The sequence below is a fragment of the Erpetoichthys calabaricus genome, chromosome 8 (assembly GCF_900747795.2).
Source record: "Erpetoichthys calabaricus chromosome 8, fErpCal1.3, whole genome shotgun sequence".
Taxonomy (NCBI): domain Eukaryota; kingdom Metazoa; phylum Chordata; class Cladistia; order Polypteriformes; family Polypteridae; genus Erpetoichthys; species Erpetoichthys calabaricus.
This window is the reverse complement of record NC_041401.2, coordinates 156,374,513-156,391,727: the sequence shown is the minus strand read 5'-3', so window position 1 is coordinate 156,391,727 and position 17,215 is coordinate 156,374,513. Positions and strand designations below refer to the sequence as shown.

The following is a 17,215-nucleotide window of genomic DNA, read 5'->3' as shown; positions in this document are numbered from 1 at the left end:
ATTTTTTTTCCATTCTCAAACTTTATTTCATAAGCTTGTCAAAACAAAAGGACAATCAGATCTGAAATTTGTCAAACACTAAGCTGTTGATTGTGTTACAGATTTTGTGCTGTGTTTGACGGTGCATTTTTCATTAACCCCTGCATGCCTTCCCCACAGTTAAATTCCATATACTTGCCATTATATTCAATTCAATTCAATAGCTTCTTGCACAGGGCACTATAGTATAGTTAAAAATAAAATAAAATGACGCAGTTTGTACATAGAAACATACCATACTCTAACTGTATCTTTATTTCAAAAGACCCTGAATCTTGACAAACCATTGGTAACATTTTGTACATGTATGAAGCTACAAAGGAAAGAGACAAAATTTGAGCCTACAGAAATTCCAAAGTAAACCTCTAATTATTATACAAAAGTAGGTCAAAATCTATCCGCAACTGGTTATTCAACACTAGTGCCTAGTGAGACAGAAAAATAATATTGAAAGGATCAGGAGATGAAAAAGAGAAATATACATTGACTGTGCTAACAGACTTAAGTCTTTAAAAAGAGTGAAAATCAAAACCGGGAGACTGATAACTCAAATAGTGTGTTTACATGCACACACATAATCGGATTAGGTTGAATAACCCAGTTAAGGCAGAAACCTGGCATCTTAATATTTTGTCTTTTCATGCACAGAAAACTTCTGGAGTAGTTCTTTGTCAAAACACTCGAATGTTATTAAACTACACAAAAAAGAGTTAAACATTATCAGCAACCGTGAATCAGAAAATAAGAATGGCACCTGTGACAATTTTCTTGTGTTTTATAAATATGTTTAGTCAAACTGACACTTTATTTATAGGTTCTGTTAAAGGAGAGCAATGGACCCGGTACGTGTGCCTCTTGCTTTACACCTAATACTGCTGAAATAACAACGCAGGTATTTTTACTTCAAAAAGATAAGCATTGCATTAGTGTGCAAAATTCCCTGCTTCATGCTCAAGCTGGGCAAAACACTCCACGTAGGACTATTGCACATTCGTAGTGTTTTTGTTAAAGTTTTCTGCTACCTTTTCTAACTGTGTGTTGTGCATTACTGACAAAAGACCACCCCATACACTTATCTATTATAGTACTCGATGTAAGCCTGAAAATGGGTTCAAACTACTCTCTGTTGTAGCTGCTGCTGTTCCTAACCAAAGAATTAGATTAGCAGGTGTACAATAAGCCCAGTAACATACAACTGTTCCTCACTGTTAGATTACTCATTAAGAAATCAACCTTTGTTAATCAGGCTTCTCAGAAGCCGGATGACCTGATTTCTCTAATCAGAATAAGGGTTTACATGGCCTTTTAGAAATCCGGTTTCTTTGAATAACTGGGTTATTGATGTGCATGTAAATGCACTAATAGTAATAATTGAGAACTTGGTTTGTTAAAATCCACGATCTTGAATGCAAAAGACATGCAACAATGGCTATTTAAAGCATTGTGCCAGCGATGTCACACCATGTGATTTTAGGGACTGCACTGCTAGAAAGAACACAAAGTATCATTGCAACATTTCCACAAAATTGTGGCACCCATGGGAAATGCAAAATGATGCCAAGGTAAAACACAAACATAATAAAAATATTATTCCTGAAGCTGGATAGAAACAATATACTACGTAACCCCAAATGATCTCTGTTGAACAAAACATCTGGAAAAAAAGTATCCAAAGTAGAAAAATTGTACATAATATCAATCAAAACAAAAACCTCCCTGGATATTCTATGGTGTACTATGAATTAAGTCTAAATATATAATGAATTTTTTGTTTTTTTTCAGACATTAAAAACCCTTCTAGCAGTAGTAATAGTACTGTCATGATTAGCGGTAAATTTCTTAGAAGCATATGCTTCATTCAGTAGGTCACATTTTCATATGCAATCCAGGAACCTCACTGTATTTCACAGCACAGATGTTCAACTATGGTTAAAGGATGACAAACAAACATCTGCTAAAAACTTGATTTAAAAAAAAGTACATGCAGATAAGCTCTATATACCTCACTTTTTGAAAATGGTGCCTCCTATACTGTAATAAATACATTTTTAATTACATTTCTGCAACAGAAGAGAAATGCATTGAATGTATATCATCCTGACTGTCTCTTTCTGAGTCTTAACTTTTTATTTTGCTGTCACTTCAAGCCATATTTATTGATTTTAAATGCTCAGAACATTATTAATGGAAATACCTGAGTATTACAAGATATACATTTGCATATCTAAAATTTTATAAAAGATCATCTTTTATTTAGAACTGATTGATAATGTACATATTCCTTCCAAATTAAAAAGTCAATTGAGTCAACGTTGCAGGTGTTTTCAAAATCACCAAACAACATAGCCGTATTTGCCCATCACAGCAAAAAGTATTTTATTAATTTGAGTATAGTTGGATAAATTCCATTGTCATTGCTATAAAGCACAGGGTTTTTTCTACTGATAAAGACAAAGCATTTCCTTTCAAATGTAATAATGATTTAATGCCTCAGACATGCTGGTTGCTTAATAGCATCGTCACAAAAACTGGCTACTGTGTCCTTATTTTCCAGCAAGCTGTTAGCAAGTTTTTAAGCTGCCAAATGACATCTCCATTACATTCCTGTAACTGTCCCAATATTTGAAGATGTCATCTGAAATGTTCCCTGACCACTTTATCTCGTGGCTCAAAAAAATGGATGGATGGACAGATAGATGGACTTCAATGTTATGGCCCAGATGTGATTTCATGGTACCTGGCTTGCAGTTAAAGGTGACCTGATCTGCTGAATTCATACCAAATTTATGCATCATTTTATAACATTATTACAACATTATTATAGTTTAAAAACTTATTTTCTTGATCCTGCCTATTGGGTAATTTAAAAGTAAGTACTGCAAATAGTAAGAAATTTGATTAAAAAACAATTAGCTGTATTGTAAAATCATAATTCATTGTACATCTTGCAGTCTTGTGAGATGTATTAACAGTAAGTTTTCTCAGGCTGCAGTTCTCTTTTTCAAAGTTTCATTTGTTGTATGGTTCAAAAGCTCAACTAGGACCAGTTATGAAAGAGTTGATGTTGTAGAATATAATTTTTTTTTTCTTCAACCACTCCTTCCCCAATATTGGACCACGTTATTAATTTATGTGTGTTTTATTATATACTATTAATAATTCATAAAAATATGCTCACTGAGTTCTGCTTTCAACCTAAGGCCATATACAATAACAATGCTGTTCCAACAACAATAAAACCCCAACAACACTCTCCACCACAAACCTTAAATGTGAACAGCCAACAAAAACACCCCCTTCACCGTCCTATTCCCCCAAACCAACAAGGCATCTGCACAGCACAACTTTAAGCACTCCTCAAACACAACTAAAATAACTATTCTTAAATGGAACACACAATTGCAAACTATAGTTGACCAAATGTCTGAGGATGGTAAACAGACAGATGAGCAGACTGGCATTCATCAGAAAGAAAAAGTAGAAACAAATGGATTTGAAACAGGACAGGATGATATAAAACCTTTATTTAAGATGTGCAGTAAGAAGGTGCCATTTTACAGAAGACTTTGTATTAACAGAAAAAATACTTTTTTTAATAAAAATGGTCAATAAGGAGTTAATGCCAGTTAAGGGTGGAATGGGTAAATCTATTTTTATGTTTTTGACAGTTTCAGAAATCTGTAGCTAATAATTTCTGAAGACTCATATTAGAAAGAATATGGTTGAATAATCCCGTCCCTGACAAAGGAAAGAATAACAGTGAACTGTTTTACCAAATTGGTATATTGCAGGTAAAAGTAAATTGGATAAATGCAATTAAAATATCTGATAAGGTAGTTGAGGTAACAGATTTGTAATAATCCATAACAAAACATTATTTTTGCACTGTAAATGAAGTAGTAAGTGATGTGTCAGCTGCAGTTCATGTTGAGGGAGATGGCATTGCTGCAAATTGTGTCCCATGGAAAAGAAGTCTCTCCAGGTCTATGGTCTGTTTACTGATTAGAGTAAGAATAGTTTGAACTCACATATTATTTATCATACAGCCCAGTCTGAGCTTAAGCAAAGTATCAATCTTTTGTAAGTTGAGGCTAGGCAGAAATTGAGTGAGATTTACAGAACTGAAATGTGGTAACTGGGCCTTTAAGCATTAATTATCCATATGTGTATTTTGTGAAAAAGATAAGTTCTCTTTTAATCTGCAGAATAGAGAGAAACAAGCTGGTATTAATAACATGGTTTACATTAATTATTTCTTAATAGCTTCAGTGACATGAAAATAAATAGACAGCTGTTCATTTTACTTTGTGGACTGGGCCAAATTGGAAACAGTATACACAAAGAGGTGATGTTCTGCATGATTACGTTGACCTTTCACTCGGTTCCAAACATAGGCTGCAATGTATGGATTTTTTAAACAATTAATTACTTACACTTTCTACAGTAAAGATCAGACTTTCCAAACTAAAGGTCAGAAGGTCAATTTATTTTTCCATACAGGAAAATTATTATTTATATTTGTTTTTCAGTAACGTTTACACAGCAAATGCCAATCTGTGTCTTCTCCTTCCATGTTTACAAGGTTGTAACTTATGAGTGGGGGATGACTTGAACTTAGTTTAGTCACATTTGACTTGCTTGTATAGAATGTTAATTGCTTTTAATAAATTCTATAAAATGTTAAAAAAAAAAGGGTTGTACTGGAAATCTTGGAGAACTGCTGCTTTAGTCGAACTGTTTTAACAAGTGTAGTTTTTACCAAGATACCTAAATCAACTTGATATCATGAATATAAAGAACAAGATAAAAATCTTAATTGTCTTAAGCCACCCTAATTTGAGGTGTTCATAAGAAATGTAATGATGTACTTCATGAGGTAGAAGAACATAATAAACAAGAATAGTTGTGTCGGATGCTTGAAATATTACAATATGTGGTTCATTTTAAATGTTTAAAGTCTACATATTCTCAAATGTAATAGAAATTTGTAATTTTCACACTCTGATAGAGGTGCATAGAGGGCTAGATCCCTAATAAAGGATGAAAAATAATATCATATTTGTAATCACTGACCTTAAAATAGACTAGAATGATACCCCACAATCTTATGTTTAAAAATTATCATTTGAAATCTTCTGGGAGTGGTTCTTAAAGCCACTTTTTTCTGTACTTTCTCCAGTCCTGTTCAGCCTATATACATTGGACTTCCAATACAACTCGGAGTCCTGCCACGTGAAAAAGTTTGCTGACAACACTGCTATCATGGGCTGCATCAGGAGTGGGCAGGAGGAGGAGTATAGGAACCTAATCAAGGACTTTATTACATGATGCGACTCAAACCACCTACACCTGAACACCAGCAAAACCAAGGAGCTGCTGGTGGATTTTAGGAGGCCCAGCCCCTCATGGACCCCGTGATCATCAGAGGTGAATGTGTGCAGAGGGTGCAGACCTATAAATACCTGTGAGTGCAGCTGGATGATAAATTGGACTGGACTGCCAATACTGATGCTCTGTGCAAGAGAGGACAGAGCCAACTATACTTCCTTAGAAGGCTGGTGTCCTTCAACATCTGTAATAAGATGCTGCAGATGTTCTATCAGACGGTTGTGGCAAGCGCCCTCTTCTACGCCGTGGTGTGCTGTGGAGGCAGCATAAAGAAGAGGGACGCCTCACGCCTGGACAAACTGGTTAGGAAAGCAGGCTCTGTTGTAGGCACGGATCTGGACAGTTTGACATCTGTGGCGGATCGACAGGCGCTGAGCAGGCTCCTGTCAATCATGGAAAATCCACTGCATCTTCACTGAACAGTATCATCTCCAGACAGAGGAGCAGCTTCAGCGACAGCACTGTCCTGCTCCACTGATGAGATCGTTCTTCCCCCACACTATGCCACTCTTCAATTCCACCCGGGGGGGTAAACAGTAACATTATACAATGTTATTGACTGTTATACCTGCCTCGCACTCTCCACCTTGCATTTTTTAACTTGCACTGCATTTTTATCACTCTTCTATTAATATTGTTTTTATCAGTATGCTGCTGCTGGAGTATGTGATTTTCCCCTTGGGGATTAATAAAGTATCTATCTATCTATCTATCTATCTATCTATCTATCTATCTATCTATCTATCTATCTATCTATCTATCTATCTATCTATCTATCTATCTATCTATCTATCTATCTAAAGAGCTAGGATCATTGGGAAAGAACTGAATATCAAAAATATTATCATATTCATGACCAGCAACCTCAAAATAGCAAAAAATGACACTCCACATGACTATTACCAATCCCCATTTTTTCAAAGTGAAAAGGAGTAACTTTAACTCCTCGTATTCCTATAGGGGGTAAACCCCTGGGGTTGGTTGATGTGCCAAATACAACTCCAAGTCCTTTTAATCATTTTTGCTCAAGGCACATATTCATTTACTATTTATCATAATTGTGTAATTTCCTTCACAAAATATGGTCCAAAAATGGCTTAAAAATCAGGGTATTTTGGGTCTGGAGGTCCAAAAAATGAAGGGAATTCCATAAGTCTTGACATCTTGCTTAGTTAAACATCACACACAAGTCTATAGGGGTTTTGTTGTACTGGTGAGTCAAGAGGCCCTGGACAAAAAACTGAAATGATTTCAAGGCATTCATACGTAATTTTTATGAACTCATTTTGCTAAAGAGACAAATTGTGATCAGCATGAGTAAATTTCCATCCAAAAAGAGTATATTTGATTCTCAGATACCAGAGATTGCTAAACAGAAATCAAAGTCTTGCAGTCAAAAAGCAACGGTCAAAGGATTGAGTGAATTTACATTTAAAGCCGAGAACAAGAATCTATACTATAGCCTTGAATGCTCAATCAGAAAGCTATACTTCTTAAAGAAAAAGCCTTTCTTTTTAAAACTTTTACTACTAATTTTTTAGGTAAATACATGCAAAGTCTAAACTACATCTTTGACACTACGTCATTAAATGGTGCATACACTCCTTCACCACATAATGAAAGGGCACCTCTAGATACAAAATATATTGTACAGTAAATTGTACAGCATTAAGACAGTGACAAATAAAAGTATAAAAACAATAAGTTAATTTTTAAAGAAATTAAATGTGGAAAAGTTCCTAAATACAAACGTGAATTTGATGCCAGTGCAAATTTGACATAAACTGGAGCTATGAGTGTAGCCATAGCAAATCTTTCAAGTTTACAGCCACAGTCCATCAACTACCAGGCTGTAGCAATCTCTGTAAACTGAAAGATGTACATCCCAAACTAGCAAAGGGTGAAGGACATCATAAGTTAGGTATTTGTTGCAGCAAACCATAACATAATATCTACTATATTATAAAACACTAAGGATTGTGTGTTCCGTCCCTCTGAGCAATCTGATTGGTTTGGTTTTAGTGACGTGACGAACGAAGCGAGAGTATGAGATGCAGAAGAGTAAAGACATATGTGGCATGCTGAGAGAATTGTCTTCAAAGACAGCTAGTTTAAAACTGGACAGGACGTTAGAAAGGTGCCTTGAAAAAAATGACAGTACCTAAGAAGCAAGCTTTACAGGAACATGCTTGAGAGGCAGAGACAGAGACTAGAAAATGTTTACAGATGCAAATACAGAGGAAAGGTGCTGAAGGTACACGTAGAGAAAAAGATATCAAATTTTTTTTTTTTGTTCTTTATTTCGCCTTATACAATTTTTCGTATCAGGAATTTGTTAGTTTTCGCATACCCCTTGGGGTCAGCCATTGTACAGCACCCCTGGAGCAATTGAAGGTTAAGGGCCTTGCTCAAGGGCCCAGCAGAGTAGGATCTCTTTTGGCAGTGACAGGGATTCGAACCGGCAACCTTCAGGTTACCAGCACAGATCCTTAGCCTCAGAGCCATCACTCTGCATTAGAAAAAGAAAAGAAAATCAATAACCAGGAACAGGACAGTGCATTTTCGTCAAAGTTGTTTTAAGGTATTTTTTGTTTTGAATTTAAACACATAAGGGCACTACAGGGGCTCTTGTTTTCTGATTCAGCCATTGTATCAGCTGCAATCATACATAGCACTCCATCAGATAACAAAATGAGGTAAAGTTGTTTTTGTTTTGAATTTTGAACAAGGAGGAGCACTACTGAAGTTCTTGTTTTGCATTTATGCTATTGTGTTGTATAACCTGAAGAGTGTTTACCCATCAATGACACCTTCTGGAATCAGAAATAAGGTAGTGTGTAAAGGGCTAATTAAGAAAATGGGTGGAATGAAAACCTGCAGCCATTAAAGCTCTCTAGGATGTCATCTGTCATATAAGCAATATGGCAATGCTTTCACAATCACAAAACAAATCTATAAATAAAAATATAAACAATAATAAAGACCAAAACTGTGACTTTCTTTGGATCCTAACATCTACTAGTGTAATGAAATCACTCTGAGTGTAAAGTGCATATACATTTTACAAATGTTAAATCACTGAGTAGGAGCACAATGTCACAAAGTTTTTGTCATGGTATTCTGGTTTTTCTCTTACCCAAACCCCATGCAAGAAACATTAACTCCTGACATTAAATTGTTTCAATTTGTGTGACTGCTTGTGTATGGACAGGTGTAAACTGTGATAAACTGGTGTCCAATCCAGAGTTTGTTCCAGCTGCCAAGATACACTTTGACACGCAAAGACTCTAAAAATGTAACTCTGTTGGTTTGGCGAACAGAAAGATAAACATTTCTTTTGGAATGACCTTTATTTATTGTTCACTAACAGCTTTTTGAACATGGGGATATGAAAAATGTTCAGATAGATCAATCAATAGAACTTTATTTGTCCCAAGGTGTGATCAGTTTTAAGCAGACTCTGTTTGCTGCCAATATTACAGATGTTATTTGTGTGCAAGTCATTTCTTTCCAGATTTTAAAAAGACATGAAAAGTGTTATATCATACATCCTTTCCAACTCTAAACATTCCTGCTTTGTTCACGTAAGGCAAAGTGATTAAATAATGTGAACTGTTTGTTTTTCTCATTGTCTTTTTTTTTTCGATACAGACATAACAGACTGCTAAAAAGTTAAAGCACGGTAGACAAAGTGTAAATTTCATTTACAATAATTCTTAATTATTGGTCTCAATTTGCCCTCAAACATGAAATATGTTATTTAATTTTAATATAGAAATTATGTTATTGGTTTATTAAGCACACAAATATTATCACTTGTCACCCGTTAAAGCAATACTAACAGATATTTCCTTGTGCTTTTATTTTGGAAACATCCATTTAGTTTTACCTGCTCATAGGTGACCACCACAAAAGTGAAACCAAACAGGACACTTTGCTGTAGTCCCAAAAACTCTTTATATTCAGTTTAATCTATCTGTAAAGTGATGCCAACTCTGTTCACTTCAATAAAAGTGTCACTTGAATATGACATTCCAGCATTTTATCAAAGTAGTGATATGGCAAAAAAATGTAGACCTCAAAAATACAGTATCTGATTCAACATACAGTTTGCATTCTGAAAATCAGGACCATATGACAGAAGGATTCAATTCTGTGCATTTTGCTTTTTTGTATCAACTGTGAAGAAAATGCTCAATTAGATACAGTAAAAATAATTAGAATGTATTGGATGAAGCTGGTGGTGTAAATGACACCTTAGCTTTACTGCATGTACCTAAAATTCATTTTCAGTAAAAGTGCCAAGTGATGAAAAACTAAACATACTAACGTGTTTTTTGTATTTATTCTATATTTATTCATTTATCTTTTTTTAGTTTGTATTCACAGCTCAAAATACCGGATATTGTGAAGATAATCCAGTAGCAGAATTATGTTTTAAAGTATTTGTCCCCCTTTTTTCAATTTTTCTCTCTCTCTCTCTCAAAATAGATAGTTGAAATATCATATTCTTTTTGTTCTTAACATCAGCCATATTATACATATTGCTTAACAGTGATTTTACCTGCCTTGCATCTAAACCTGCTGGGGTAGGCTCTAGGTTTCCTGCAATCTGGATAAACAGGTTTATATAATATGTATATTGTTCCTAATCTCAGATGCTGTCTCTGTCGTTCAGTGCCCCTCCATACACCTATTACATACTTTTGCTCTGCTCTTTATTGGTTTACTGTCCTTATGATGGGCTATTCAAGTCTCACTACCACTAACCTTGGCACTACATGCTTGTTTTTATTTGTTTCCCTCAATACAGCTAGGTGGCAAGCCTAAGAGCCCTGTTCTTAAAAAAAAAAACATGATTTTCATGATCACATCTGTCAGAACACAGTAGAATCGATTTTCTGATTTTTTGATATCTTTTCAGGCCTGCAGGTGGCAACATTCTGTCTATAAACTGTCTGAATCAGAGATCAATATGGCTGGTAGAAAATAGCAATGCCCAGTTTGGGAGATCTTTGAATGCAATATTGAAGGCATTCATTATAAATACATTGTCCTGGAGTGAGATGTGTTGTGTGCTGTAGATCCATCCATCCATCCATTTTCCAACCCGCTGAATCCAAACACAGGGTCACGGGGGTCTGCTGGAGCCAATCCCAGCCAACACACGGCACAAGGCAGGAACCAATCCCGGGCAGGGTGCCAACCCACCGCAGGACACACACACAAACACCAAGCATACACTAGGGCCAATTTAGAATCGCCAATCCACCTAACCAGCATGTCTTTGGACAGTGGGAGGAAACCGGAGTGCCCGGAGGAAACCCACGCAGACACGGGGAGAACATACAAACTCCATGCAGGGAGGGCCCGGGAAGTGAACCCGGGTCCCCAGGTCTCCCAACTGCAAGGCAGCAGCGCTACCCACTGCGCCACCGTGCCGCCGTGCTGTAGATATTTAGAGTAAAAAAATCCTCAAATCTTAAAATTCACCTAAATTTCATTACAAATTGGCCCATTCTGGGCAATAAAAGGAAAAGAGAAAAAGTGTCAACAGTCAGCACACATTTGTTTGGCACAAATGACACAGAAAATATTTTAAAAATTATAAAATTGTATAAAATTGTTCACGTCTGGTTTTGATTATGCTTGTTTTTATCAGACAAAAATAAACCAGATAGTAAACCATGTAGTGTAGCAAGCTTCAACTAACTCTATATCCAAACCCATTAAGTGTACAGTTCTGTCTGATTGTCACACAAAACTAAACTCCATAGTAGCTCTTTAACCATACCATAATTTATAAAACTGAAACTAATAGATATAAAAATAAAATAGAAATGTCTTAGTGAAACAAAAACTAAATTAAAACTACAAATATACAATGAGGTCAGAAAAAATATAGAAATAAAAACTAATTTTAAAAGGCAAAACTATAATAACCTTGTTACAAACAATAAATACTAATAGATTTTAAATAGGATTTCTAACAGTGTAAAAAATAATTTGTCTAATAAAAACATTGATACATTTTAAATTGGATTTCTAACAGTGTAAAAAAAGAATTTGGCTAATACAAACATTAATACATAATAATCTCTTACGGAAATAGTTAACCTAATAATTCAGCTTAGCAAAAGCCACTTAGCCACTTCTACTTTAATGCTTTTGTTTACGTGCCAGAATTCTTCATTAATACCAAGAGGCTTCTATTTATTTTTGTACCTCTTGTATATTTCATGGTGATGCTGCTTGACTAGCAGCTGTCTTCTATTCATACACCTCAATGACACACAGAATAAACTATAAATTGAAAGTGCAGCCCTGCTGTTTAGCTCATCAGCATTTATCAAGCCTGCAGAGTTGAGAACATTGCTCTAAAAGAAGGGATGCAGTCTTAGTTCACTACCTTTTCCTGGCTTTAAGTTGCAATACCTTGAATATAGCGTGTGTCAAACAGACAGCAAATTCAAATTCATGTCACTCAGAATAGAGACATTATCTATCTATCTATCTATCTATCTATCTATCTATCTATCTATCTATCTATCTATCTATCTATCTATCTATCTATCTATCTATCTATCTATCTATCTATCTATCTATCTATCTATCTATCTATCTATCTATGAGTACCTAGCTGGCAATTACCTGCCAGGGTCTGGGTTTGCACTGCTTTGGTACAGGCCATGGTAAAGTCCTGTAAAATCTTAAGAGGCACAGTAAAACTCAAACTGGCAAAAGTAATAGCAAAAACCAATGTTAACCTCAGGGGTCAGTATACCTCAGTAACCTATGCAGTGTCTAAAAAGCATGTCTTCAGAGGGCACCAGACTATGACAGTGTTGCATGAGGAGAACTCAAAATTTCTATGAAGACGCATGAGCACAGATGTCCAAACCACAAATCATGGTGTTTCAACCTCTGTTTCACATTCCTACCAATGAACACAAATGAGATCCTCTAAATGGTTGACTAGCACCGATAAGATTTTGATGCATTTTAGAACTATGACATTTTTTTACAGTAAAAGACTGAAGAAATGTAATGCCATCTTTCAATACCCTGTTAACAGTATTATAAGATAGACTTTTACTGAATTTTAGGTCACTCTTAAAACTAGTATATGGGGAAAAATATAATTATAAAAAAATGTCGACCTTAGCAGGAAACAGAATAAACTCATATATTAAAAATGTAGACTTGTGGAATACACACATGTGCTTGACATATACTTGACACCATAAAGGAAAGGTAAGAAAAATTCAGGTTTTTGTTTGGAAATCTAGTTTTTCAGATAATTTATAAATGCAAAAGAAAATCTTCTGAAATGACCTGAAAAGGTTGAGTGTGATTTTTAATTATTCACCTATGAGTAGCTGATTTTTGGGAAGTCATGCATAGGTATTCAGTGTACTGTATATACTGTATCTGAAACACTGTATGCATAACAGTCTTAAAATATTCAGGATGCAAGGCAGAAGATATTATTTCTAAGTGAGGAGCGACTAGAAAGTTCATTATTTTTATTGCATATAAATGATATATAAACATACGGTGAATGACGAATTAGTTGAGGCACTAGAATTAGAACAAAAGATTTAGGCAGAATTCAGTTTTATCTAAATATTAAGTGTAATGAAATCACTCTGAGTGTAAAGTGCATATACATTTTACAAATGTTAAATCACTGAGTAGGAGCACAATGTCACAAAGTTTGGGGTTATAGTTTTGGTATTCTTCATACACTATGTAGTAAAAAGAGGGTGTACTCTATATGTAAACACAGTACAGCTTTTGTCTGTAACCTGAATATTCTATCCAGTACCAATAAACTGTCATCCACTTGCCTGACCAGTCCCTGGATATATTCTTCTTTGAGTCCCTTCCCAGTCAATACAAAGTTATATTTTAGGTTGGGAAACAGTGTTAAGTCAATACCGCACTACACAACATAACTTCAGAGATGTATTGCATCCCTAAATTAAATCTTGGAAAAATGGCCACCTATTCTGGTGATCAGTTTTCATTCCAGAATTTTGTTAGGGCCTTTCAGAAAGAGTATAAGATTGGGGGAAAACAATATCCTGTATTTCCAGTCTAGGATCCTTCTATTTCGGAATTGGCATGTTCTCTTTTTAACCCTTCTTTCTTCTCAGTATGTATATTTTGACAAATGATTCCATCAGCTGGACTGTCTGCATCCAATTCTTCTTGGACTTTTTTGTGTACAAAGTGCATCTCTTCATGAATATCATCTATACCGTCTACATTACAATATAAAATATCATTTGCTTACCAAGACAGAGCAAAGTAACATGATTGTTACAAAATAATCAAATAGCACAGCAGCAATATGCTTTTATATTTTTATGTTTAATGAAAGACAAAACAATATCTTACCTTGAATTCACAGACGCACATTACAGTGTCTCCAATTCTTAAACATTCCCCATCAAACTTGCATGTGTTTGTATCACAAAGGAAGAGATCATTGTCTCTATCGTCATAACCTTAAATCAAAACAAGATATAATCCATTACAACTCACTGAGATATTGAAAACTACTGTATAAAAAAACAATTCAACAATATTCCCATCCCATATGTTAATCTGTTTTTAAGCATTGCATGAAATGTTTATAATATCTTTTTTAAAACATCAAAAGCCTTTATATATTAATTGTAATATATTTTGAACTTTAACAGTTTTCTGGAGGGCCTAATCCAATTTAATTCCACATTTCATTATATGGAAGTGTGCACAATGGCCTTCCTGCTCCGCTCCAGAGACCAGAATTCAATTACTAGTGCGAGCACTGTCTATGTGCAGTTGGCCATGCTATTTGCATGGGAGTACTTTACTTACTTCTGTTCCCTTTCACATCCCAAAGATATGCATGTACTTGTAACTGTTGACTCTAAATATACCCACTAGATGTGCATTAGTGTATGCTGCTTTGACAGGATCTGTGTTATGGTTGGCTCTTGCTTTGTGCTGGAGTAGGTTTCCAATGGCCCTCTATTGGAAAAATTGAGAATATTATAAAATAAAAAGCACTAAACATACTACATATGTTAGAATCAAGTGGGGAAATGAATTTTGTATTCAATGTTTTTCCAAATGTTCTCCTTTAACATTTTTGATATGCTGCATGCTGATGCCATTTTGTGCCAAATGGCACAAAAATGTCATATGCACAAAGTTGACCTGGAATCCAAACACAGGGTCACGGGGGTCTGCTGGAGCCAATCTCAGCCAACACAGGGCACAAGGCAGGAAACAAACCCCGGGCAGGGCACCAGCCCACCGCAGGGCACACACACACACACACCCGCAGACCAAGCACACACTAAGGCCAATTTAGAATCACCAATCCACCTAACCTGCATGTCTTTGGACTGTGGGAGGAAACCCACGTAGACACGGGGAGAACATGCACACTCCACGCAGGGAGGACCGGGCAAGTGAACCCAAGTCTCCTAACTGCGAGGAAGCAGCACTACCACTGCGCCACCATGATGCCCTGACCTGGAATTCACTTTACCTAAAGCCACAGATACAGTATATTAGAATGGTAGCTATAAACAGAAAATTCTTGAACTCTGAGATAAAATATTTTAAAATATTTTATATTTCTATTATAAAATATTTTAATTTCCTGAGTCTAATTATGAGCTTCTCACCTTAAGCGTTCTTTTGTAATTTTGGTCTTTGGTGTAGAAAGAGAGGAGGGAACTGTGGCAGAGAGTTAAAGTACAGTGCATCCAGAAAGTATTCACAGCGCATCACTTTTTCCACATTTTGTTATGTTACAGCCTTATTCCAAAATGGATTAAATTCATTTTTTTCCTCAGAATTCTACACACAACACCCCATAATGACAACGTGAAAAAAGTTTACTTGAGGTTTTTGCAAATTTATTAAAAATAAAAAAATTGAGAAATCACATGTACATAAGTATTCACAGCCTTTGCTCAATACTTTGTCGATGCACCTTTGGCAGCAATTACAGCCTCAAGTCTTTTTGAATATGATGCCACAAGCTTGGCACACCTATCCTTGGCCAGTTTCGCCCATTCCTCTTTGCAGCACCTCTCAAGCTCCATCAGGTTGGATGGGAAGCGTCAGTGCACAGCCATTTTAAGATCTCTCCAGAGATGTTCAATCGGATTCAAGTCTGGGCTCTGGCTGGGCCACTAAAGGACATTCACAGAGTTGTCCTCAAGCCACTCCTTTGATATCTTGGCTGTGTGCTTAGGGTCGTTGTCCTGCTGAAAGATGAACCGTCGCCCCAGTCTGAGGTCAAGAGCGCTCTGGAGCAGGTTCTCATTCAGGATGTCTCTGTACATTGCTGCAGTCATCTTTCCCTTTATCCTGACTAGTCTCCCAGTTCCTGCTGCTGAAAAACATCCCCATAGCATGATGCTGCCACCACCATGCTTCACTGTAGGGATGGTGCCAGGTTTTCTCCAAACGTGACGCCTGGCATTCACACTAAAGAGTTCAATCTTTGTCTCATCAGACCAGAGAATTTTCTTTCTCATGGTCTGAGAGTCCTTCAGGTGCCTTTTGGCAAACTCTAGGCGGGCTGCCATGTGCCTTTTACTAAGGAGTAGCTTCCGTCTGGCCACTCTACCATACTGGCCTGATTGGTGGATTGCTGCAGAGATGGTTGTCCTTTTGGAAGGTTCTCCTCTCTCCACAGAGGACCTCTGGAGCTCTGACAGAGTGACCATCAGGTTCTTGGTCACCTCCCTGACTAAGGCCCAGCTCTAAGAAGAGTCCTGGTGGTTTCGAACTTCTTCCACTTACGGATGATGGAGGCCACTGTGCTCATTGGGACCTTCAAAGCTGCAGAAATTTTTCTGTAACCTTCCCCAGATATGTGCCTCGACACAATCCTGTCTCAGAAGTCTACAGACAATTCCTTTGACTTCATGCTTGGTTTGTGCTCTGACATGAACTGTCAACTGTGGGACCTTATATAGACAGGTGTGTGCCTTTCCAAATCATGTCCAGTCAACTGAATTTACCACAGGTGGACTCCAGTTAAGCTGCAGAAACATCTCAAGGATGATCAGGGGAAACAGGATACACCTGAGCTCAATTTCGAGCTTCATGGCAAAAGCTGTGAATACTTATGTACATGTGCTTTCTCAATTTTTTTATTTTTAATAAATTTGCAAAAACCTCAAGTAAACTTTTTCACATTGTCATTATGGGGTGTTGTGTGTAGAATTCTGAGGAAAAAAGTGAATTTAATCCATTTTGGAATAAGGCTGTAACATAACCAAATGTGGAAAAAGTGATGCGCTGTGAATACTTTCCGGATGCACTGTATTTCAGTTTTAATCCCACATTCCAAAAGACATAGGCATTACTGTGGGTCACCTGCCAGCTCTAAAGTGGCACACAGTGATTGTCCGTGGGTGTGTGAGACATTGTGTCTTGCAATGGACTGACCCCACCTAAAATAACGCAACAGTAAAATGATATCCAATTTTTCTTCAGGTTAAAGGAAATAATATTCATTTTACCATGTATGAGTTAATTTTCATTTAAATCTGTCAGACATATATCAAATTTGAAGTCAACAAACTCAGTATACTGAACCATCTGTACATTTTAGGGTATTCCATTATATTTGAATGTTTACTTCACATTTAACCTTCATATTTTTCTCACTCATTAGGAGCAGAGGATAGTATTTGAATAAAATATATAATAGATTAGTAAAAAAAAGCATTATTATGTGCACTGTACTGAAACTGTAAAGTCAATGAAA

The 17,215-nt window shown here is 36.2% G+C and overlaps 1 protein-coding gene across 3 annotated transcripts in view; it reads right to left on the bottom strand.

Moving 5' to 3' along the window:
* Positions 1 to 17,215, bottom strand: part of tmeff2a (transmembrane protein with EGF-like and two follistatin-like domains 2a) — a 748,263-nt gene that overhangs the window by 671,235 nt on the left and 59,813 nt on the right. For all 3 annotated transcript variants that reach the window (XM_051930531.1, XM_051930530.1, XM_028807628.2), the window contains exon 2: positions 13,831 to 13,940. In XM_051930531.1, the coding sequence (XP_051786491.1) occupies positions 13,831 to 13,940 (110 nt within the window). The remainder of the gene's footprint in view (positions 1 to 13,830; positions 13,941 to 17,215) is intronic.